Raw genomic sequence first — 26,987 nt, 5'->3', positions numbered from 1 at the left:
GCTCGGACAATGTCTCTGTATTCCTCCCAGGTTCCACATCCTTGCTTCCAACCTGTGTATGCTTCCTGGTTTTGAGTTTTGCCAGGAGCTCCTCGTTCATCCATGCAGGCCTCCTGGCAGTTTTGTTTGACTTCCTACTTGTTGAGTTAACCTAATCTTCTACAATCTTTTTTTGCAGTCTGCAGGTCAGTTTCTTCTCTAGAGAAAGAAGGAAAACTCTCTTTGTGTAGTTATTTTCATACATATGTATATATAGTTATATAGTATACTATAGTAGAGTAATACATAAGTACTAACATATTTTTAAATATATGTAGTATATAAAATTGTGTTGGTATTATAACTGGCTATTGATGACAGCTGGCAAACCTTTCTGAGTTAATATTTTGTTCTTTAGGAACAATGGTGGAATTTAATCTGAAGACTGATGCTCTTGAGAAAAGACATGAGAATGTCCTAATGAAGATGAGAATTCCTTTCATGCTTACCGTGTTGTTTAGTGGAAGCATTCTCTTTTGTCACCTTCCCTGGGATTGTTCTTCTGTTTGCTCTTCTTTTGTTTTCGCTTGCTATTATGTCCCATAATTTAGATTATGTGGGGAAGTAGGAAAGCATCAGTGATGTAAGATGTCCTGGCGCAGCTGTAGCTCTATCCCAAAGAAGTAATTATCTATATAATGTTTTAGAAACCTGAAGGCAGTCAGAGAAGGCTTCCTGAGCCAAATGTACTGTGCTATTTACCATATCATAGAGTTTTGCTAGCAAAATGTATGTTAATACTAAGAACACTTAGTATTAATTAACAGATTGTTCTGCACATGCGTTAGTCCTTGTTCTTCTTGTTTAATGTCATCCTCAGTGGAGAGTCTCTGTATTTGCATCCTGTGGAATAAATGAGCAGATATAAACTGTAGTTGTTCTTCACACAATATTAATGTCTTAAATGTGACAGTGTAGAGATCCATTTTATACACTGCAAATACTTGAAGAGTTTAGTTACATGTGGTATGGGAACTATAATTATGTTTCAGTTTTGGGCATGTACAGGCTCTTCCATAGTATTTCCTTTACATAGTTTTTCACATTTAATCAGTCATAATGTCTCCCAGCAGACTGGTCCATTCACACTCACTCAGCTCTGGCTCAGCTCAGTTCTAACTGAGCAGGAAATGTCCTCACCACTATATTAGAAGTTGGTCGTGAAAATTTGTTCACTACCTCACTTCATTATTCACTTCAAAGTCTTCTATTGTTGTATACTCTAGGTACCAATGATATTTACTTGTATAAAATAAATACTATTATCTCCTTGGTTCCTGTGGTGAGCTTAAGGTTGCGCATACGGTGTGCTCTTTTGGTTATATAGGGAAATCTGAAATCTTTCTTTCCTTCCTATAAAAATGTTTGTCCTTATCTCTAGGTTCTCAGCTGTAATCTTTCACTAGGATGTTGGTGATATGACCAAAGTCAAAATACTTGCTTTGGTATAGACCTGGAGGCAGTCCTGTGTGTTAGTTCTGGAGAGCTCACATTCTTATTTCACATCAACAGAAACAGTGACAAATCTGTATTTTATATACAATAGCACACTCTAGTGTGTATATTAATTAGCCATTATGGACTGTTTCTCATCATATTTAACTCAGTTTTTCAGAGATTTAGTTCTGTTGTTTTCAGTAATATCATTTTTTCTCTATACCTGCATGAATTGGAGGAAATGTGTATCTTCAAATGAGAAGTTACCAGTTTCTTAACAGAGTCATTATGATACCAAATGTAATATATTATTTTTTAAAATAATGCTTTGAAAGAAAAAAAAAGAGCTGATAATTTTTGTGGAGAGAAAAATCTTGATGTAATGGAGGAATTGAGTCCAATATGAAGAGTCTTAATGATGTAATTGTATACAGCAAAACTGTGTAAGATAGATTTGAAATTTGTCTTCTAATTTAGTTGCCTGCAGGGAACTAGAGTTTGCCTTTTTGCATTAGTACAGAAATTAGGAGGGAAGAGAGTACATCACTTTAAGATGTTGGTTCAGACTTGCAGCTAATCCTGAAGATAACCACAGCCTTATACAAGAGAGGTAGTCAGCATCAATTCAGATAACCGGCTTGCATGTTATATGTAGTAATGTAAGACTCTTAATGGGTGTTACAGAAACATTAGTACAGTTAAAATGTGCGTGCTTTGTGTTAACTTACCACTTTATTGACATTTTTCCTGACTCTTTTTTAAATGGGGTTTATGAATAAGTAATGCAAAATGTAAAAAGCACATAATATCAGTTGACCCCAAAATACAGAATTTTATTTTATGGAGCATATTTGGTTATTTTTGAAAGTGGGCAAAATTTTGTGATCTTTTCCTGAAATGATTTTATTTTTTCCCACATATAAATGTGATCTCATAGTGCTTCTTTGCAGTACTGGCTTTTGCTTTATCTGTGTATTAATTCTCTGATTTTTTTTAATGTTATAAATTGTGATTATTGATAGCCTAATAAAAAAAAGAGGAAGTATTAAATTAAATTTATATGCTGCAAGAGAAAAATCAGTGGGGGGGAAAAAATACCCGTGGAGAAAATGTCATAAATTCAATAGGCATGATATAAATTAATTTCTTAAGTTATTTTAAAAACTTCAGGGTATTTTGTGTTAGTTATGCCCGCTATAGAACTAGGATTGTGAAATTATTATGCTGTTTACTGTTGTGGGCTGATTATTATCAAAAGATACTTTGATATGTAGCCATTTGCTTCCTTTTCAGGTGGCTGTGTTTGGTGGCCCTAATTTGCAGTATCAAGTCTTTTTTATTATGCTGGTTTTGATATGTGTTAAGAGCACTGACACAAAATAATTTTTCTAAGCATCCACTTTTGATAATGAGAAGAATTGTGGTTGCTTTGAATTAGATGAGAAGGAAGTGAGACAGTGACCCCCCTTTTTTTTTTCCCCATCTTGTATAAGCTTTCACTTATTGCTGTTACAATATGTGTGACATACAGCCATGCCAGAGTGGAAGGTTAGTAGGGAATGTGTGCAGAGTGTGTGGGTGGCATGTGTTTTCCCCCAACAATTCAAGACAGTCTACCTCTTAAAAAGTTAGCAGAAAAATATATCAACTTAAGGGTAAGTAAATATAATGAAATAAAATAAGTTTGAGGTCTTTACTCTTTCTTCTTCCCCCTTCAGATCTCACAAATCTTATTGCAGATCTTACATAGTACTCTGAGAGCTGTTACCCTTACACTTCCCACTATGCACAAAGACATGCCCTGCATTTCTGTCGAAATGCTGGAGGTCAACAAAGAAACCTGTTTCTGCTAACAATGGTTCACTTAGACTGAAATTATTTAGGAAGCAATTCAGCTAAAAGATCTAAAAGAAGAGCTAACGCAATTGACAGGCGGTGACAAGCAGCTGGATGGCGGGTGGTCAGTAACTTTTCCTGCTGTCACAGCCACTTCAGAAGTCTTCTCTGCCCAACGGTATCCTTGGGAACTGCACCTCTTGGAAGCTCACCAGGCATTTGGATCCATCTGCCTCTACAGTGGTTTGATTCACAGGGGCCTAAGAAAAGAAAAGGAGAGTCTGGAGTCACTTGGATTTTAGATTGTAAGAAAACTTTCAAAGTTTGATCCCATTTTCTCGTCATTCATTCGATATATTTCTGAAGGCACATACATTTGGTGGCATTAAAGCATCTATTCTTATGCATAAAGTGTTTGCAATGAAATGTTTCCTCATATAAGAGTCACTAAACAGAAAGAATTGAAACACTGATAACCATTGAGCAATGTATTGCCTATTTTTTTTCGTACTGTGTCCACACAATGCCTCAAACTCTCTGGAATGATTGTCAAGATTTTGATCTCAAAATAAAAGAAACCCCTCTGTCTTCCAAGTCTATGTTTATTTACTGTCAACATTCTGATGTGAGATTCTGTCCATCACAAGGCACAAGGGGGTGTGTGGGGTGTGAAAGTCCTCTGAAGATGATTTTACTTAAATTTCAAACTTTTCAACTCGTGTTTGATTCCTTTCTTAAAAGCATTTATTAAGTAAAGGAAGGGAACAACAACGTTCTTTAAAAACTTCTCCAAGGTCATGCAAACCATGCAGGAGAATTCTACAAGAGCCAGAAAACAGAAAATTCTCTCTTTGATAGGAAATCTGAATATTACATTTTAATTTCAGGTCTACACCATTCAGAGCTTTTCACAGAGCTTCCCTTTTCTTTCTTGCAAGCAGAGTAATAATTCTAGGACTAGTTACGTCAATTCATTAAACTTATTTTCCTATGGAAAGTGTAGCATTCGCTACATATCAAGGTGCCACGCTTAGATCACTGGTCGGCCCGGACCAGGGAAAGAGACAGATAACACACACAGTGTGAGCGCCAACTTCCGCCTTTTATTGCGCAGTTAATTCCTTTTATACTAACAAGGGGAGGTGGGGTTACAGGTACATCACAAGGCTGCGACTAACCCTCTAACTTTCCGTGACAACGCGAGATCTTCCGAACGCCGACCCCTACAGAAAGTACACATTTTATTGAGGATTTATGAAGAACTGACATGACCATTGTTCATCAAATGAGTATGCTGCTGTTCTTGGAATGTTTCTGTTGAGTTCATAGCCAAATCGTGAAACTCAGGAACTTTGATCTATCTTCACTGTTAGACAGTAGATCAATGCATACACTTCCAAAATGTGTTACTTTGATTTTGGGTCTCCTCCTTATTGGATATTACAAGGACCAAGCACACATTCCTTTGAGTGATGTATCTGTAAGGTTTTGAAACAATATGTTGCAGACTTTCAGAAGAAAATGCCAGCTATCCGCAAAAGAATTGAAATGCACCCTAATGAGTTAAAAGAAACAAACTTACAGGCCTGCTGTCTTAGCTGAAGAATCTTGCAAATAAACACAGAAAAAAGGCAATGTAGTGTTCATCAGACTGGATGAAGCCCTTACTTGGAGGGAGCATTGAAAAGTGACCTTAAACTTTTTGTCTCTGTACTTGTAATAATGGCCTTTCATTTTCTCTTCTACCTCTGTTATAGAAATTGACTGCTAGACCTGACCCAAGCAAAACTGATGCCTTACTATTAGTTCTTTACTAATGACTCTTTTCCTTTACTTAGGAAATATTTTAAGAAAGTAAGTACTCTAAAATATGTTGGAAGGAATCTTCATGTTGGTAGTTATACCTTGGTGTTGATGCTTCAACTTGTGTTATCAGTTTGCATTTAGTACATCACTTTGAAAAAGTCACTAATTCTGAAAAAGTTGATTTATTGTAAGAGGATAAAGTGCATTTTTTTCTTTGTGTCTTGACTTGCCTGGTAACCGTAGTGAGAGGCACTGTACTCTTTATCAGAATGAAATGTTACTTCCTCAGTCAACACACTTGATGCGCTATGTCTTATTGTTGCATTGAAGGTAGTTCTGACAGATCTTAGATGGAAATCTTACTGGTTTAGCTCTTCTCATTTAAAGGCTTTTCTCAACACAGAATGCTTTCTCTTCAGTTTTGCTCTTGTTGTTTTGGGTTTTTTTTTCCAGCTAGAATAATTAATTATCGTTAACTTCCTCTTTCTCTAAGCCTTTTTTCGTATTTGTGAATTCAGGATATGCTACTATAGTAATTGCTTTTTTTCTCATCCAACCCCCCCCCCCCCCCGTTCACTTTTCACAGGGAACGTATTTGTTAATGATTTGTGAAGTTTTGGAGTTAAGCACTGGACCACATTTTTCCTCCTTATACCAATTCTGTAGTTTTGTATTGTAAAAATATTTCTAGCTCAGCACTGTTTTTTGGTTTTTTTTTTTACATATATCAGATATAACATCTGAGTTTAACTGGTTTGTGGTATCAGTAATACTTGTGCATCACAATGTGATTAAACAGATGTACCCAGATGTTGCACATTATCTGATGTAGTATTTATATATCAAAATACTTCCATCTTCAATTCTTCTGCTTCAGATCAGTTGTTCTCACAGGGCTTCACAAAAAAACCCAGTTCTATTCAAGAGAATCTGAATGTCTCATTACATTTGGGCTGAAGATAAGAAGTTTGTATAGCTATAATTTCAAACTTTTTGCTAAGATGACCCTTTCAGGAGAAAGGAAGTGAATGACAGAGCAGAAACCTCTTATCAAATATAGAGTTACAGACTGATTAATTTATTTTTAATGGTGTTATATGGCCTTTCATAATAAAATTGAACATACTTTGTTAGACACTAGGTTTTGCTTATTTCAAATACACAGATCTTAGAAAACATAGAATTGTATTAATTAATTTCAACTTGAATTCCAACCCAAAAGCAATAAATTTGTAGTGTAAGTTGTATATGGTTTTGCCCTTTAATCCCTGCAAAGTAATGTTTGTGATTAATGTCTTTCTGCTTTCTGCACCAGTTTTCCAAGGTGATTTAAAGCACCTATGACCTGCTGTACTAGCTGATTTAAGAACAGATCCCTGAAGCAAAGAATGAGGGAAGAGGGAAGGTTTTTCATCATCTTACTAATTGGTGATTTGAGAAAGTGGTGCTGCTCATTGATAAGTGTGAAATGTTGATGAGAATCTGATGAGGTGTTCACATTGCAGACTCAGATAGCAAACCACAGGCAAGCATTTTTATATAAAGGCAAAAATTTTAGAATGTTCCTGTTCATGTTATTTTTACATAATACTGTGAATAAAATAAAAAATAAACAGTAGAGCTTTATTTGAAAAACATATCCAGGATGTCTTATGCAAGAATGCTTTCCTGGGAACCTTAAGAATAAAAAAAGACAAAAAAGGAGCTATGTAATGAGTAGGGGAAGGGTGTGCTCTTTGAGGAAACTGAGTCTGACATTAGTCGATTTCAAAATTTTTATTAATATAGGCAGTAAATAACGTTTACTAAGAGAGTGATTTGGAAGTCTTGCCATCCACAGGTGTACCAAGAAACCAGAAAAATCAGAGTAACAAAGAAAATTTTTTAAAAATTAAAAAAATTGGAGAGCCATTTAGAATTATTTGGGGACTAATAAAGTAAAATTAAGAAATAAAAATTAGATTACTACTAGGATAAGCTGGAATTGAGCATATATATAATATCTAAAGAGCCAAGATGTGTGCATTTCTTCATGAAAGATACCAAAAATGAGGAAAATAATTGGTCTTTACTCTCCTAATTAAAATTGTTGTCAGGTGCCTATGTTGTATATAATATTTCCATGTTTTTGTACAGGAAAAGCATAAGCAGGAGTTAGAAGACATGAGAAAAGCTGGACATGAAGCCTTGAGTATTATTGTTGAAGAATTCAAGGTAACTGAGTTGTCAAGATAACACAATTTCCAAATAATATTATTGTAATAGTGTATAATAACTATGCACTACAGGTAGTCTTCTTTAGTACTGCTTCTTCACATTGCTCAACCTGTTTCACTTTAAGACTGTCTTTTCTGTTGTTTCCAATTTAGACTGTTTGGCCTGAAATTTTGCATGATGTTTTCTCACTCTGCACTTTGGGAAACTTCAGATAAAGTAGGTTAGCCATTTTCAGTAATGAAACGTAAAACCAGAACGCAACAGAAATGCTCAGTTAATTGTGGTAAACTTTGAGTTTGATTATTTATCACATCCACGTTTTGGACATTTTCAGTCTCAACAAACTGCATTTGCAGGAAAGCAGCCTCACAGAGCAATTCAGCAGGTTTTTATTTACAGAGCACAAGAGAAGGAGTTAAGGATGAACTAAGGTTGAATCTATTATTCTCTCATGTTGTTCCTAGTTCCTCTAAGCTGATAAGATGAAAGAATTGGATGTTACCATGGAGGGTAAATCTGTGTCTCTTGTACTGTTACAGAAACTTTCTAGTAAGAAATGCACAGAGGGCAAAAACTGAATCAAGTTAGGAGAATGAGTAGTGAAAGCTAAGAATTCTAATTAGACTTAAAGAAGTAAAGGAGATCTGACAGTGAAAAAGCCCTGATAATGGGAAATGGAAAAGGTGCTGGTTTTGAGAATGAGAAAGGAGACATAAGACGTGGTAAGTAGCTGTGAGCTGGGAACACAAATCTGACAATGTATTTAGTGAAGGGGAAATTAAAATTGTAACTGCTCAGCAACGGTAATTTGTGACCAAGGAGTGATCTGGCATGGAGGGCAAGAAGGCCCAGCTGCAGAAGGGTTTAAACTTGCTGGTAGCAGGAATGCCAGAGACAGGACTCCATGTAAAGGAGTGAGGTTTTCCTTGGTAATAAGATAAGAAATGTCACAGCATTTTCTTGAAGCAATCCATCCTGGAATGTGAGTGCTCAGGGGCCACTTTTGGTAAACAGAGCTGACACTGAGGGATGAACTGAACGCTAGGCTAAGGTGTCCCATGCTGATGCTCATATGGTTGGTGCTGGTGTAAGCGTATATAAGGAATTGTCTCATGATGCATCTTTGCAGACTCCTTGTAGAGCTGCTTATGGAAGTAGGACTGTCCAATCCATTGTTCATTAAATCTTTTTACGTTTAAGCACAAACACATTTAATTTGCCTCAAGGCAAATTACTTTGATAAAGGAATGATAAAAATTCCCCAACATTGGTTAGGGTTGGAATGGAACTGGTGAGGGAAAAAGGATAAGATTAAGGTTGGGTCTTGTGATTCAGGTAATAAGCTGGAAGCTTGAGTCTAGGACCTGCTGGTCAAGAAGCTTGCAATACTTTGTTGGGGAGGGTGGGCAGGTTGGTTGGTTTGTTTTCAGCAAATACCCAAGACTTACTTGCAATGTTTGTTTCTGGTGGTGTCAGGATCTGCAGCTTAAGGAGAGCTATCTGTGCCAGACTCCAAGTCTGCTGCAAAATTTGGGATCATAATGTTATGCAAAGCTTTTTTTTTAATTAGGTTCTATGGGGCTTGTAGACTTAATTCCTCACATGTAAGGTAGGCCTACCAAGTTCCAAGTCAGAGAGCACAACTCTGTAGGGGACCTGCTGATGCTTTTAGGATGCTCTGCTTGAAGGCAGCTCATGTCATAGGCTGCAGAAAAGTATAAAGTAATTCTAGTCATCATAGATGTTTGCAACAAGTCATAATATGAAAGCCTTTTAATAATTTTGCTAATAATGGTTAGTAGTGTTCTAGCTAATATTGAAATTGGGCTATCTGTAGAAAAATGTCTGTCTCCATCAATGCAACTTGTACTGATTTCATCTAAAGGGAACCTATTCAGAAAAAAGTTTCCAAAGTTTCCATTCCTGAGAAAAGTTAAGCATGGCCACTGGTGATGTCCCATTTCTCCATACCTCCCTCATTTCAATTCTGGAGGAGAATTATTGCATTCCTTTTCCCTTACTTCTTTGGGGACCACTTTGCAATAGAAGTTCTCAAATGGGAATTTTCTTTTCACTATCCCTACTTTGGATGGGCTGCTGAACATGTTGCGTATCAGCGTTTTTCATTTCCGTTTTATGCTAGATGCGTATAAAATATCTAGCTGTTTCTGTGTGGACATGTCGTGGTTTAACCCCAGCCAGCAACTAAGCACCACGCAGCTGCTCACTTACTTCCCCCCTGCCTCCAGTGGGATGGAGGAGAAAATCAGGGAAAGAAGTAAAACTCGTGGGTTGAGATAAGAATGGTTTAATAGAACAGAAGAGAAGAAACTAATAATGATAATGATAACACTAATAAAATGACAACAGTAATAATAAAAATATTGGAATGTACAAATGAGGCACAGTGCAATTGCTCACCACTCACCGCCCGATGCCCAGTTAGTTCCTGAGCAGCGATCTGCCCCCCCTGCTCAACTCCCCCCCAGTTTATATCCTGGGCATGATGTCACATGGTGTGGAATACCCCTTTGGCCAGTTTGGGTCAGCTGCCCTGGCTGTGTCCCCTCCCAACTTCTTGTGCCCTTCCAGCCTTCTTGCTGGCTGGGCATGAGAAGCTGAAAAATCCTTGACTTTAGTCTAAACATTATTTAGCAACAACTGAAAACATCAGCTTAATCAACATTCTTCTCATACCTAACTTAAAAACATAGCACTATACTAGCTACTAGGAAGACAATTAACTCTATCCCAGCTGAAACCAGGACAGACTTGTTTTTTGAAAAACCCAGTGAGCTATTAGTAATTGCTGTACTTATGTTTCCAAGTTTTTATTTCTGAAAATATAAAAAAAATGTGAAGTGCAACAATTTTATAGTATTGAATGAAAGTTCTGTATGTTTTCTAGATACAATTTTTCACCATTTTAATGCCTTTGTGTGACCTAAAGAAGAGTTTTGTATGAATGATATTGTCCCTTTTGAGGAGTAATTTCTTCATGTATGGTTGGGTAAAGGAATATACTCATGTGCCATATTGATTTTTGCAAACTATTTTACCAGTCAACAGCAGCTGGGACGATTTGATATGCCATCTGGAAAAGAAGATTTATGTTTATCGGTTTCTATGATTTGGCACAAAAGATTAGGGATTTAATTGAATACTGTGATTCTAAGCAGTATTTGGATTTAGCATATTATTTCTCATAGACTTTATATTCAAGTTATATAAAGACATTCTTTAATACTGAGGAACCATGGAATGAATATACTGCATACAAGTCTTCTTGTTGCCTCATGTGGTTAGTTGCCATATTGTGGTCCATGAGATCACAGTACTCTGAGGAGAAATAACATCAGATATGCCAGCCTCCGACTAAAATACTGCAACCAACCTTGTTTGCAAACAGGCAGCGAGTTATTCTTCAGGGTAGCAGGAAAAATCGAAAAAGTTTGTTAGCCTTAAAAAAAAAATCAAGCTTTTTTTGGTTGTGTGTTTGTAGCTTAAATACCTTTTTGTAGCTTAAATACCATGTACTTAAAAGCAAACAAACAAAAAAAAAAACCATCCCCAAAAAACCAAAAACAGTGAATCATCAGAGAATTCACTGAAGGCCAAAACTGTTCTGTAGTTTTGTTTGAGAAAATAATGTCATGGATTCTTTTAAAATGTTAATTCATAGTTAATATTTCAATATGAAACAGGGTTAAGAATATATTTTTTTCTTAAGTAAATGAGTCAAATGCGGTTTTGTAATTATAAGAGTAGTATTTTACATTTGGGGGACTTTTTAACACTCATATCATTATGAATTTGTTACATTTATCAGACATGTTGTCAGTAGTCAGATAACCAAATAAGGTGACCTACATATAGCATTTCTTTGAGATTGTAAAGTAAATCTGATCAGTCCTTTTAATGAACTGCAGAATTGTGGAATCATTGACTCTCTTAATTCAATTATGATTAGACATGCTTAATTTTGTGCTGAAATATGTCTTCTTTAGGATTTAAGACTGAGTTACAGTAATACATATCGTTTATATACAGAAGTGATTTCCATTTCCAGTAGATTTTCTAAGTACTACCTAATTAATCCCCAAATTACCTTGAGTATGGAAATTCACCTAAACAAGTCTACTGAATTGTTTAAAAGGCATAGGAAGGAAAATCTTTGTTATGATGAACAGAGTCCTATTTTGCATTTCTTGGGCTCTAATAAAACGAACTGATGCAGATTATTCCAATCAAGTGCTTGCTCATGGCCCAAATTAAGTTCTGTTGTAGTCATGACTGTTGGAATTATGACTAATCCTCTCTGATACCAGCCAATTATAATTTTGTAATGCCACTCCAAGCAGAGTTGTAGCATGACTGAATGTAATGCCCAACATTGGTTGTTTAAGGATAGCTATGTAAAAATATAAGCCATTCATCATTAGCCCCAGAATCCCTCAAGCCTACAATCCTCTAAATTAGGTATTGAAGCTTTGTGTTGAACAACAATGGAAGAGTTGACTACTTGTCTTTTCTGTATTCTCGCATAGATAAGCCTTCCTACTGGTAGGTTTGTGAAAGTGCCTTTATTTTGGCATACAAAGGAAAAGAGAGTTGCCATTTTTTCACTTCTGTCTACAAGGTTGCCAAGTTAGTAACTAAAAGCTCAGATTTTTCTTACATTTAGAGCTAATTATTACTCTTTGCAGACTTACTGCAGCAGAATTTCTGTTGTTGCTGTATCTTTCTATGCTTGAGAATGGGTTACACTTTCTGATAATCACTCTCCTGTATTTTGGGGAATTATTTGTTGTAAAAGGGACAATATATCTCCATGTTGATATTCCATTAGTACTTTATCCCTAGGCAGACCAGGCACTCAAGTTTAAGACCAAACCCTCTCAATTCCTACCCTTGTTGTGACTAGTCCTTTTTAATATGGCAACAGTGTCGAAAATGGAGCTTGCACAAGAAGTCAAATGCTGAATGATCTGATTTCAAGGACCTGAATATACCAAAGCCCTTAGAATTATTGCAGTTGTCTTTGGAATAGTAGCTTGCCAAATGTGCTGGGAAATCCATTAACAGAGACCATTAGACACTTTGTAGCACAAACCCTCAAAAACCTTGGCCGTTGTTAAGCATCTTGCATTCTTATCTTCTTTTTAACAAATAAACCTTCTACAACACAGTCACGAATTTTGTATTAAAAAAACATGGGAAAACAAATTAAAAATGAACTTGGTGTTGTGTGTAGGCCAAGTTTCCCCTTCTCATGTTTACCTAATTTTGTTTAATTTCTGTCTTTCATGTCATTATTTTTTTAAACTTTTATCCCTGGTAATTAACTACAGTAAAGAAAAGTAAATGTAGGTCTTGGAAATGATGCTTGTGCGATCATGTCACATTTTAAGATATTTACCACAAGAAACATAAGGATTTTTCCTCTGCTTGTTTAATCAAGCTTTTGTTCTGAAATTGTCATAGTTCTGTAAATAGACAAGTTAAGATTTTTAATCTGGTTTGTTTATATTTCTCACCATATAAAATATCTTCTTATGTAAGCTTTAAAGAATATGAGGTTACAGGCAGGTGTATTTATTTGATGGTATTTATTTACTTAGATTATTTTATGCAATTATTAGTCTTCTAAAAGACAGCTTGCATGAATCAGAGGCTTCCTTTTATGGAAATTAACTTCAGGATGCAAAGTCTTCCAGCACTTCCTACAGTGAGAGTTTTGTCTATCAGTTTTCAGTTTTAGGTGGTTGGGTTTTTTCAGCTTTCCAGAATGTAAGAACAGACAGGTTTGCAAAGTACAGGATATGTGGGGGCCATGAGATTGTCTTTCAAAAATATTTGTGTCAATAATAGCCCTCTGAACTGAAAGGTTACCCTCTAATAAACAAAGGAAAATTTAAAAGATTTCATTACAAAAGAAGTTAATCTAGAATCACGATATCTTTTTTTAGACATAGTTTATCCCTAGTGAGGAGGGAAAACTCTTGAAATGCGGCCAGTTCTCAGCTCTTTAAAACACCAGCTTAGTTTATTAAGTTTCCAAGATGACATACTGGCTCAGAAAGACCTGACACATGAATAAAAGGGTAAATTCAAAAGTTGTTGCAAGGGCTTGTATTTCACCTCCAACTTCTATACTTGTCTATGTGTGCGTTGCATTAGAATTCAAGGTGGGCCTTGAAGATAATACATTATCGTTTTTTGTCATGAAGAGCTGATGGCTAGAAAAGGAGCGATTCCTTGTCATTTTTACAGTATAGGAGTACTCATATACAATGGTGATGTTACTATAAAAATCTTTCTATGGAATTCTCATAAAAGCAAGGTACAATCAAGTCTCAATGTTCCAAAGATCTGGCTATCAAAAGTATTTTATTATTTATTAAAGCATCTTGATAGCGAGCAGTGTTTTGTGGAAAACAAATCACTTAAACTCACGTGCTAGTAAAACTGAGATATCTAGATAAACTGAGTATAGTATTCAAACTGTAAGCTGTTGATCATTACTGGTATACCAAAAGCAGTTGAAAATGAAACCAAAATTGTTACACCACTTTACAAAAAACACGTTACCCTATTCTTGTATTTAATTCAAATGTCTTTTATGTTATATCTTTGAAACACCTGACTAAAATTCAGTTCACATTGTAAACAGGACAGTGGTTAGTGAAACCATGAAGCTTCTTCATACCCTAATGCACATCAAAATGTGTTGACCTTTTGTAAAGAATAACTCGTGAGAAGAATTTTCCACAGGAAATACTTTTTGACTTGATATGTAAAATTTCACAGCATGAGCTCTGTTTAAAGCTTTGGTAGCACCCTCTGACTATGAGTGGAAACAATTCGGGAAATTTAACTCAATATTTTGTTTTATTTCACTTAGAACCTACTTAATTGTAAATTGCAAGTTGACTCTGACCTAAGCAGGAGTTTAATTGCTTTCATTATGATTAATATTTACTTGTACAAAACCCCGCTTGATTCCATAGCACCTAAATGGACATGTTTCATTTTCACTTAAAGGGAGGCTCACCTGCAAATAGCCTGATCATGAAAATATGCAGTATCTTGGGATGAAGTGGACAAGTTGGATTCTGTTGAAAACTACATTTTTCAAAAATCTTTAAAATAGTTTTATTTATGTAGTATGTGTACTAGCTAATAACTGAGTTATAACACAACCAGTCAAATACTACGTTTTATTGAGTTAATGTATCTTCTCCAGGGATCAGGAAAGAATTTTTATTGTGTCCTCTGCTCGTTTTTATCATTCAACAATTGATTAATTGTATTTTGCCCTTAAAGTAGTAGAAATTAATTAATGGTGGAGACAGGATGATGAATTAGATGAATCATCATCTCATGCTATGAAGCATAGAAATCTTATGTACTATTGCGGAAATTAATGTTGGTATTTAATATAGTTCATATCTCTGAAGTAGTATGGTAACTTGTTCTGGCCATCCCAACTCAGCAAATTTTGAATTAAAGAAGGTGTTTGATGTACTGTCTTGTATTTAGTTACTTAAGCAAGTTAATGGTAGGGGGAGCAGGGGAGAGAATCCAGAGAGGATATTCTTTTGGATTGACGAAGGGTTTTGATGCAGTGCTTTTAAGTACATTATAGAATATAATGCAGCATCCTGTACATCATGATCCATGTTTCATACTGATGTTTCATGTGAGTTGGTTTAACATTATAAAACAACGTTACCCATCTGAGAAGTCTGGTTTTTGCACGGATTGGAATTGATTTTATACTGTTTTTCAGAAGAGATGAGAGGGGATAATAAACTCTGTTCTGTTTTTCCTCTTTTTTTTTTTTTTTCTGACTAGTTTTTTCCTCCTATAAAAAGAGGGAATTGAGAGAGATTTGGCAATTTGTTACTGTTAGGGAATTTGGGATGAATTTGGGGGTAACAGTCTATATTTTGGCTATATAATTCAAGAAGGATTCTCATAAATTCTAGCTTTTGGCCATACAATAAATCCTGTTCTGGGCAAGCAGCTGTGGTATCTATTGCCAGTAGAATGAAGACAGTATGCACTAGGGCTGGGCAAATAGGTTTGTATTAAAAATGAGCTGCAATGTCTGTGTTATGGTTTTGGCAACACCATAATCATTGCACTTCTGCCTTTCCAAGGATGAGGACAAATTTTAGAAAGCATCTAGTACTCTATAAATAACACAACCTGTAGAAATACAGGATTAAAATTTTGTGATCATTTGTATTTTCTGATCTTTAAACTTTTCTTCTCAGATTGGGTACAGTATATTTTTTCAGTCTCTAGTCTGTATGCAGTGATGCAGTTCTCTAGTGCTCACACTGTACGTGCAGTGTGCTGTCAGTTACATTCCAGGACTGCTTAATTCTCTGACCATTGCTAAAGCATATAATAGAGTAATTAAGATGTGTATTCCCTTAAGGACGCCCCAAAGTGATTACGGATGAAGTTCTTATTATGAAGTTTGGATCTACTTTCAACTCAGGGTCTTCCAAAATTATTCTAATGTATGAAACTTAAAGCTAAGGTTAGCTCTTTATCTGAGCTCAAGCGGTTTGGACTGATTTACTTAGTTAAGTTTTATTTTGTTTTGGTAAAATTCCAGCTTATAAAATTAAGATGGATTCACTTTTAATCTTTCTGCAAACTAATTTAAAAATGTTCTGTACTGTCATTGAAATGTGTGAAAGTTCTGATAATGGTCTGAGGAAACAATGGTTTCTTTGAATTTTTTAATTTTTTTTTTATAACCCATCATGTATAAAACTAAAATGGATATGAAGACTCTTAGGAGAACTTGTTCTTAAAAGGTTGCATTCCCTTTGTTCTGTCAGAAGTCACCAGACATTTTTGGTTAGTGAAGGAAAGGTAGGATCATTTCTCTGATCGCTTTTGTTGGTTAAGAGAGAGATGAGGAAGGAGGGAAGAAGCAGGATTTCTTGTATGGTTTGGAACATTTCTGATAGTTTAAGCTGCATAAGAAGACTTGCTTTGCTGTCATTGTCATCCTACAAGTCCTGTTATTTGGGGCGTTCATTTGGAGCAGCCATACTGTGTATATAGTTACTGTTAAATGTGAGCATGCATATTACTCCTTAGCTTTCCTGTTAACAATGTGAATTTGTTCTTTAAAAACCTCCCCAAAGTTGTTCATATATATCTATGTCCAGAAAACAATGAACAGAAAACAAGACAGGTTGGAGTATAATGTACATTGGGAATATGAATTATTTCCAAGTGGCAAAATAGCAAGTAGAAGACAGAACTTCTCCCACATGAATTCTAGCATTTAAACTACCTTATCATACAACTAAACCATATAATTTACAGGCACCAGAACATGTTCTGCCCTCCTCCACCCTCCGAGGATCTACAAGATTCTAGAACATTCTGCAATTCTGCTATTATTTTGTTACTCCTTGCACCATAAAGGCTTCTTTGCTGACAAGAATCCAGAGATACAGAATTAGAACTATAATCAACGAATCTTTGAAATTTTACAACTTAGAAAATTTGGCTTCATCTGTAGTGGTTCAAGAGCCATTGCCCTATTCTCTGGGAAAGGAAAATCAAGACTGAGGCAGAGTTGCAGACTTCTAATTTTCCTTTTTGGTTAAATTCCACTGGTTTTCATCCTGATGAGAGGAGCTTATAATGATTCCTTTCACTTGTTTTTGAAAGGAAGAGAATACAACTGTACATCAGACTGTAATCCATCTGATACCTGATAGATTTTGGAGAGGGACCTAAAGGTTTGCTATTCCATATCTGACTCTGATAGTTTCTTGTCACTTCTTTGAGTCATCTTAAGTTCCTGTACTGAAACTGAGAATACTAAGCTAGATTAATGGTTAAAATAGGTGGTGTTTTATTCTTGTCCCAGTTTTTTTTTTTACCAAATAAAACCCTCTGGATACCTTAAGTCAGTGTAATTTTCAGAAGCAATTCTGGTTTTAGAGGAATTAAATATAGATGTGTTAATTGGGCACCCTTTTCTTCCCCTAATAACTTTCTCAGTGCTACTTCCTACTATTCTTTTTGTCTGATCTACAAGCCAAAACAGCTATAGATTAAAGTCTGAGGCTTAAAACTTGAACAAATTTTATCTTTGATTATCTAAGAAGATTATGCCAAGTTAAAAATTAATTATAACTGAACCAAACTTAGGAAAACAATGTCAGCATAGACATTAATTCTTGGCTTTCCCAGTTAATGGGTTTTTTTGCCCTGTTTAGTAATGGTAAAAGTGTAATGTGAGATACAGGGAAGAAGGAATTGTTAAAAGGCCATGTATATATGTTTGTCTGATTACTTGGGGCTGTGGTGATATTTTTCGTTTTCTCTTCAGGAGTCAGAGGAAGGATAGTATTATTCTTATTATACCTAAATATACATTGATTATTTTTTACATAAGCCTTGCAAATTCTGTCTTTGATTAGTGGAAAGGCATCAGTTCACATGATGTTGTACTTATGATCATAACTATGGTTATACAGCCACTAGAGTGGCTGCAGTTCATTCTTATATTCATGCATGGCTTTGTATTTGAATTTTAAGCAAGCCGCTTTAAGTAGTTGTTTATCTAAGGTACCACAGTCCTTTAAACTGTTCCCTGATACAACAACTTACATAAGGGGTTGGGAGGCAGATTTTTTGAAAGCCAAGGAAATTACAAATGGGGAAAGAAGATCTAGTAACTGCCTGAAAAAGATGACTGTTTATTTGGCTCTAGCAAAGCCCTAAAAAGCAACCTCACTTTTGGTTAAAGGCAGATGTAGTTAGGGCTGTGAATTGTGTTGTGCTGAGGAAGGAAGGGGGGGGGGGGGGAGCCAAGAAGCAGTGAGGACTAGTTGGTAAATGTAAAGAAATCCTGAAAATCTGAACCCACCACTTTCTTTATAACAAGTGTGGACTGAGGCAAGAAATGTGACAGGAGTGTAGAAACAGATCCACATCAAGACTGAGGCCTCTTGCCGTCACAGTCCTGAAACTGGCTGTTGGTACAGGATGACCCTTGCCACCCTGTGTCAAGGAAGTTCATTGCACAATATATAGAAAGAGAAATGGATTACCAGGAGCACCCATATTGAAATCCTACCCTTTGACTTCACACAACAGATGCCGTAGGCTACAACCTGCTGTAACCTTACTTGAAATGATTCAGCAAGCTATTAAAAGGAGACTGCTTCAAGAATGCTAGCTTGATATTAGGTCAGTGGCCACAGATTTATGGAACATAAGCCTACCAGAATAATTGTGTAATTAATTAAGGAAGAAAGTGGTGTTTCAGCAGTGATAAGTAGTTGCCCAGAATAGCAATTAGTCAAAAGACTTTGTGTCATCGTACTGAAGGAAGCATGTAACTATAAGAGTTAGAGATGCCTATCATCAAGTAGCTAGATGTATGTTTTAGTTTAGTAAATTAGATAATTATTAAATCAGTTTTTTAATTAGTAATTAAAGTTGTTCATTATCTTGAAATTTGCAAAATTTTTGGATGGATATCATGCATCTCTGCTGTATGTACCCCATCAAGAAACCTTAAAAGGTGGCTGTGATCTGACAAAGAAGAAAATGATCTCGTTTTTTAACTCCATGTTTTCTTTTTTCTTTTTTTTGTCTTTTTTACAATCTTGGAAAGACATTGTTTTATGACACCTTTATGTTCATATTTAGGTTTTATAGTCAGCCGAAGCCAGGCAGATGTAGGATATATGCAATGAACATAGTAGTGTCCTAGGCAACAACTGCATGTTGGATTAGAATTAAAGGAAATTGTCAAGTTTGGCTTTTATTTTATCTTTCAAATTGTCTTATTTCTGATAATTTATTAAATATGGGACATGATTTCAGTGATAAATGAAGAATAATGAAAGACTTAATGGGCAAGTTACATTTGTCTAGTCATGCCAGTTCTCTATGACACTTCTCTGTTCATACCTCAGAAGAGTAGACTTTCTGTTTTATAGAAGTGCCTTATCTGACAGTACTGGCAATTATGATCAGTCCTGACTATAAAAATTTTCTCATGAGTATAAAAACATTCTACACTTTAAAACAAATTTGAGCTCAGCATTGTGTTTTGATTGTAAGCATATCTTAGAACCATAAAGTTCTGAGAATCTTCAGATTACTTTTGAAAAGGGAAATCCTATTTTCATAAGGAGTTATAGCTCTTTCAGGATATTATGTGACACACCTCATCTTCTTCTTTTAAATGACTTGAAAAGATTTGTGCTTTGGCATAAATAATTTATTCTGTGTTTTAAAGGCCTGTTTGACTGGCTGATCTGCTGAATCTCTCCATAGAAAATAAAGATTTTTGTCTGGAGATTTTTATTCTGGCACAACATGGAAGCTATCTCTGAAGTACTGTGCCACATAGGGGGATTTTTCTCTGTGTCTCCTTACTTGGCCAACTAATGGAATAGTCAAATACAGGATCAATTCTGTGGTACTATTTAAACTATATTAGTAGTTTGTATGATAGAAAAGGAAGGCTTTTGTTTCTGAGTGTGGAATTTTATATATTTTCTAAAGAAAATAATAATAATAAAATAAATGAAAAAAATTTAATGACCTTTACGTGCCATCCAATGAATAATAATTATTTCCTTGTAAACTGAAAGTTCTTTATACCATTTAATAGGAATTTAGCAGTCGCCAGTTTAGTTTGCATAGCAAGGTGCGTAAAGTGACTCAACCTTTGGCGTTAGCAAGAAGCTATCTGAGAAACAGCATTGCAACTTAGTGATCATTCTGTTACTATTTTCCGTAAGATGAGAATTCAAATTTTTTTTTTAATTTTGTCCCAGTTATATGAAACAATTCTTGCCACAATAGTTTAGGCAAAAAAAAACCCATACCCCAAAGTACAGACTTAATTTTTGCTAGTGATATGTGGCAACTCTAGTTTATGCACAGTGGGATTTAGCATATAAAGCTTCACATACAGAAGTTATATTTTGAGAGTTAAGTTTTTGTGATTGCCTGAATTTATATTAATAAGAACTAAATTTAGTTGGAAAGAAATTGGCTTTTTTAAAAGTAAACTTATGGCTAGCTAAATCCCCTGCAAACACTAGTAAATGTATTCTTACACTTTGATTAAAGTTTATGTTAAACACCACTTTTTGCCTTTTAAATCTCTGAACCTGTGCTGAAAACTACTGCAATACTATAGCATTGCTGAAGAACACTGATTTTGGCATAAGAGTCTAATTAGTGGAAAATTTGGAAAGGTAGTTCAAAAATTGTCAAAAGACTTTTTTTTAATACATTTTTTGGTTTTTTTAAGTATTCAAAATTGTGTTTAATGTGTGTGTTATGTTCCATGAAGTAAATATAACTCTAAAATAAAGATTCTTTGAAAGATGGGGGTTTTTTCTTTGTCTGCATTTGGGCCAAAGGTCTGCTTTCTATAAAACTTATGTCTGTTTTAACTTACTCAGTAATTTCAACTACTTCAGTATATTGATTACTAGTTAAAAATAGTTTGCTACATTGTGTATAAATAGCCCAATGAATATCTGGAAAGTGACATAAATATTTTATAATATTAGGGAAAAAGACTTGCATAGCATGAGTTAAGTAAATCCTGCGTTAAAATACCATCATTGTTTAAAGAGTGTAATTCCTCAATGGTAATTTGGTTTTTCACATAGCTTAAAATTTTTTTTTTATTTCTCTTTTTGCATTCGGATACTGGAAATTTTGCAGAGTTCAGTCAAGTGCACGTGAATACATACTTGTGCATGTGCATGTGCTCACACACAGAAAGTTCCTAATTTTACCATCTTTTTGTTACTGTCTTGGTACTTTGACTTTCCACACTTTGACTTCCACTGCTTCACATTTGAGTGTGAACTTCCTGGGGGGGCGTTCTTTAATGTTTTAAATTACTCAAAATTTCCATCTGCTTTTACTTGACTTGTGGTTGTGAAGATCATGCTTGGCCCATGGGATCTTACACCGTGCCGAGAGGATGTGGAGTTTTGTCAGCCAGGGAAATATGTCTGGGGTTTTTTGTTTTTTTGGGGTTTTTTTCTTCTCTTAAGCAGCTTTCATATGCTTCTCTTCTTGTGTGGTCCCACTAAACTGAGTATATTTGACAGAAATACTCTCCCTCTCTATCTTCTGTGTGCTGCTGTCTTTTAAGCAGGCTGCATAAGAAATCTGAGATCCAAAAAATTTTACTCCTAACTGAAAACAAGGTAGTGTTACATAGAAAGGTACTTTAATAGTTGCACATTCCAAATTTGTAACAGCATTCCACATTCTGGTTATACAAAAGTATTAGTAGATCTGCAACATACCAGTTATCTTTGTTGAATATTCTGTGCTTTCTTTTTGCAGGCACTGCTACAATCTACAGTTCAACAGCAAGAAGCAGCTATTGAAAAACAGTATATACTAGCAATTGAAAAACATTCTCACAAATGTGAAGAACTTCTTAATACTCAGGTACGGATGTGCACATACAAAAATCTTCATGATTTTCTTTTAGTTTCAACTCTTTTCTGTTTGAAAAAATATTGACATATATGATCACTGAAGAAAATAATAAATCTTTCACGTTGTGTCCTCAGCATAACAGTAAACACAAGTATTTAAAAATGCAAAATAAATAATAACTCTTCATCTGTTGGGACCAAAGGTGTTTTATAACATTTAAATCTGCCTAGAACAGATTCAAGAGGAGTATAGCACTGAGAAGAAGTCTCAGAGCAACTTAATACTTACTCCTTTAACAGCTGCCATTTTTTGTAGTCTTGGAGAAAACATGCAATTATTTTTAATTTATGTAGTTAAATGCAGGATTTGATTGTATGGGATTTGCACAAATTTTTGGTCCAAATTTTTTTATACTTCTTAGACAGTAGACACAAACATCTGTTGTCCAAACCTATTTTTATTTTGTAGAACTCTTACATAAAAAATACAAAAACTAGCTATGAGGAGTTACATAATATTCAGAAATATATATACATAAATAGGCCTATATTGGTTCATTTAACATGACGTGAGTAAAAGCACACTGCATAGCAACTATCTGGAATCACATCAATTACTGATGAATATCTGAACAGCGTAAACCTGGTTTGTTATTGAAAATATCTTGGTTTGACTTAAGTACAGCTCTTGAATCAAAATAATAATGAACATTAGTATATAAGTTAAAAAAAAAAAGTTAATTCGCTAATAGCATCCTGAAGTTGTTGACATTGTAATTAACAGTATCAACACTTACCTTTTAAGTACTATTAGCAACAATTCTACTAAAAATACAAAAGATGATTGTTTATTTAATTTTCTTGGGGTATATTAGACCTAAATACATTAGAAGTCCACTTCAAGTATTCCACCATTTCCAGCAGTGTTTTATGACCATTTCACTGTTCTGACGATATCAATTAACACTTAGTGCAAACATATTAAATGTATAAGCATCTGTATAAACAGTATGAAGGAAAGATGTAATAGCTTGGAGAAATCGATTCCATCACAAATGAGGAGTTTATTGCACAGAACTACAGTTATTTAATGCTTACCATAAAGCTCTGCCTAAAAAGCAAATGAAAAAGTAAAAATTAATTTTAAGAAAATGTTTTGTGTATCTGAAATGAACGTATTGTTTGCTAACTTTATATCATTTTCTGGATGTTGAAAAGGGGTGAATCTCATGAAATCTGGAAGCATTATAGGAAGGGTTTTTGTGGGTGTACTTAGAGATTGAGCAAAAATATTGCTTCCGAGATCTGTTACATTTGCATTGCAATCCAGAAGGTGGGGACAGAAACGTGAAAACATGTTCAAGACGTTCAGGTTTACCTGGGGAGAACCCAACAACATAAGGGACCTATTCTTGGTTGTAGGACAGGAGAGTACTTACGACATAACACAGTGCCCAGTTCACATCATGTCTACATTTAATGCAATTTAACACCCGCTTTGGATCCCAGAACAGGTTTACATTTGGTTTACAAACTTCCAAGTCATTTCTCATTCAACTCGACCAAGGTTTATCACCTTTAATTGTAATATAAAACTGGGATTTTGAAGACAAGTAGAGTGCTTATGGTAGAACTACCAGGTTCAATAAAATGGGATTTATACTGGCAAATTTTATTCACTCATAAATCTTTGTTGGAAGAGATCTGATAAGTGTGTAGTGTGTTTTTATTCTTTCTGTATACATCTATTCTTAAATATATGCTTTGGTGTTCGTTTTAACATCTGTTTTTGTTCAAATTATTTTGTTGTGTGCTAACAGTTAAGATTGTTGAAATGATTACTAATGATTATACACCAAGTTGATTAATATTCTATGTTATGGGATTGTACATGCATATCCACCTTTACATGGAGAGTTATGAGTATCTCTGTCTTTGTAAAGAATTTTTTTTGGCATAGCAGTAATCACACAATGCAAGTATGTTCTGTACGCAAACATAGCTTCTTTTTTTTTCCTTCTAATATTCTTGCCTTACGAGCCGTATTTTGCCTTCAGACTTTTAAGCCCACGTAAAACTTGTCAACCCACATAATTTTTTGTCCTCATTTGCCATTCCTTCTAAATTTTCTGCTGTTTTATTTCCAGTTGCACAAAATCACGATTATCTCATGTAATAACTCCTTTCTCATGCTTTCTCCTAATCCCATTTTCCCCCTAAATTCCCATACTCCTCCCTCCCAAAAGTGTCTCTTGGAGAACTAGGAAAGGCTGTTTTTCTCTGCTTGTCCTTAACCTATTGTTAGAATTTATTCAAGTTTCTGATTTTAAAGTTGTATCTTATCAGGGTGTTGTGCCTGTGATGGAGATGCATGTTAAAAGTCTGTTCAGAGAGGTACCATACTGCTGATAAGGTCAGTGTACAAGGCTGTATCTTCTAGGATAGGGGAAGATGTGAAAAGCCTAGTTCTATGGTTCTACCTCAGTTTCCTTCTGGACAAATTTCAGCAGTTCATCTTTGATTGTTACATGAGAGGTTTTGCAGCATACTGGCTAGCTATAGGTAACATCACCATCATCTACAGGAGGGAACCATCAGCACAAGTTGTCTTCAGTTCTGTATTTTGTTTCAGCTCTGTCAGCTATCTTTTCACTGTACTATTTTACTAGATTTAACTCCATAGGTCTGCGGTTTAGGACATTGCTAAAATTGCAGAAACTTCTCCAAAGTAAAATTCTGAGCCATTTTTCTATTCTGGCCCTTCTGACAGATTCCTTCCCCACTGATCCTAAAGTAAGAAAGCTCTGGTCTATTTTCTAGTTTAGTTTCATCTGCTTGAAGTTCAGTATGCTCTGACATACTATACTGAACTGCCTCTCAGGGAAGTGTCGCTCTGCATTAATTGTTGTCGCTATTCATTGCTTTTGAAACAAACACTTGAGAGATGAGCTGGCAGTATCAGTTACTATTCAGTTACTGCCTGCAGATGCCAGATAATTCTACATCTACCCTTTTCTTAGTCCATTAATGTCACTTGTCTTGAATATCCGATTTCAAATGTCCCTTAGGTCTGGAGCTTATGGGTCCCCTTCCCCCTTTCCTGGAATGTGTTGAAAGGACCAGTTGCCTCAAAGAAATTGATGATCACTCTAATGGACACTTCCTGGGGACCAATCTCTAGGGCTACTGGTTTTGTTTAAGGAAATACACTCTCATATCAACATTTCAAAAAGCAAACCAGGAATTTTCATGGTATATTCAGGGGCACCAGGGTCATGGTGTCCTTCATCAATGAACAGGACAATAAGAACTCTTCTCTATGCCAGAAATCAGTCACATCATATATTGAGTATTTAGGAGAGCAATGCATGTCAGTTGTACATTTCTAGCATTTGAGGATATCAGAGAAAATGTCATTGGAAAACACATATAATTTTATTACAAGTTGGAAAATCACAGATTTCATCCTAATCTTTTTCTGAGACACAAACATATTTGATGTTGCCTCCTGAAAATGAACACCAACTTTGATCTTGTGGTTTAACTCATGTTCTGTATGAAAATGCATACTGAAAAACATGATCAACGAACTTTTGAATAGAAATTTTTAATACTCAGAAAATGAAGGCACATATAACAGCAAGTTAATAAAAGTGCTTCAGTATACTCAGGTATTGGTCAGTGCTAGAAGTGAGATGCCACATGGGGTAGAACAATGCCTATCTTGTAAAGTATGAATATTAAAAACAAAACCAAAATCTCAAACAAAACCCCAAAACAAATGAGACATCTGGCAGTAAAATTTCTCTCTCTGAGAGATTACTGACAAATTTAGATCATAGTTCTGCCTTCTTTAGTAAGTGCTAGCACTCTTTTATGACAAATGAGGCATGGAAAAGGTCTACAGGCTATGCACACTTTGATTTTTAGTGGGGAACAGCAGCAATTGCCTGGGCTGGATGCTGGATGCAGCTAGCAGGGGCAGGTATCACTGGCAATATTCTACCGTTCCATACTTCAGTATGTGGAATAGAGTGTCTTTCAGTTTTCCTTGTTTTCCAGTGTTTGAATAGGAGTAGTCTGTTCAAACATCCAGGTAGGCTTTTCTTCTGAACAGAGAGAAGACATAGAGACTGAGTAACTTTAAAAAGCACAGACCATAAAAGGCACCATAAAAAGATGGACTAAGTAAGCATCTATTATTTAAAACTATTTGCTGTGAAGGACTAGGTTATTCTAAGGAATTTTCTCATTAAGGTTGCTAGACCATGAGCATGATAATGTAAAAAGAATGACCTGTTTTCACTGGAAGCCTTAGAAATGATGATGTATCAGAAATCTCTCTCGCTGGTTCAAAGTAGATAGTGTTAAAAACGTAGACTGTATTGAGGTTGATTTTTATATTCTTTTCAAACAGCCAATGATATGTATATTAAGGTAAAACAAAATCTTAAATACCTGCAGCAAATCACTTCTCATTTATGAGAAATCATTTTCCCTCTATTTATTTATCTTGCACTTCCCTTACCTTGATCGTCTCCTTCCTTACTGTCTTCTAAACAGTGTGAAACAGGCATTCTCGGATGGGGAGGGATTAAAGTATATGTGAAGTGAGGCTCAGATCACACATTTCCAACTCTAAATTATACCTTGACAATATTCCTCTTTATGTCTTCCTGAGGAAACAGTATCAATCAAAGAGATACAGCTGGACATTCTGTGTAGTGTTTCATGCTTGGATGTAGCTGAGGAGGATATATTTTACTGTGGTCCTTAATTATGTTAGTCTGCATATTTTCCATTTTGATTCATATAAAAGAAGAATAAAGACAGACAAGGAATAAAAGTCTTTAATTCTGTAGTTCAGTTGCCTGCATATTCCTTTCCTGGGCTGGACTACTTTTCTTCTGTCCAGTAAACCCTTAAGGATGTGCAGCCTGCAGTTTTCCTTTGTATAGAGTATATTATGCTGAAATTTTTTCCATAGTCTGAGAAGCCAACGGAGCTGCTAGTGGAATTGCTGAGACAGAACAGTACTGGAAGTGTCATACAGAAAGGAAAGAACTCAGTGAAATGCTTCCTTTGCACTTTTGCATGTTGATATTTTTCATGATGATTTGATGTGAAACTATGAAAAAAATCTCGCATTTGTAGATGCAACAACATTTAAGA

At 35.3% G+C, this 26,987-nt stretch overlaps 1 protein-coding gene across 4 annotated transcripts in view; it reads left to right on the top strand.

Annotated features, from left to right (window-relative positions):
- Nucleotides 1-26,987, top strand: part of CCDC91 (coiled-coil domain containing 91) — a 153,804-nt gene that overhangs the window by 66,896 nt on the left and 59,921 nt on the right. For all 4 annotated transcript variants that reach the window (XM_075051692.1, XM_075051689.1, XM_075051691.1 and 1 more), the window contains 2 exons: nt 7,255-7,332; nt 21,718-21,825. In XM_075051692.1, the coding sequence (XP_074907793.1) occupies nt 7,255-7,332; nt 21,718-21,825 (186 nt within the window). The remainder of the gene's footprint in view (nt 1-7,254; nt 7,333-21,717; nt 21,826-26,987) is intronic.

Source organism: Buteo buteo, chromosome 19 (genome assembly GCF_964188355.1).
Source record: "Buteo buteo chromosome 19, bButBut1.hap1.1, whole genome shotgun sequence".
Classification (NCBI taxonomy): Eukaryota; Metazoa; Chordata; class Aves; order Accipitriformes; family Accipitridae; genus Buteo; species Buteo buteo.
This window is presented reverse-complemented; position numbering and strand designations above follow the sequence as displayed.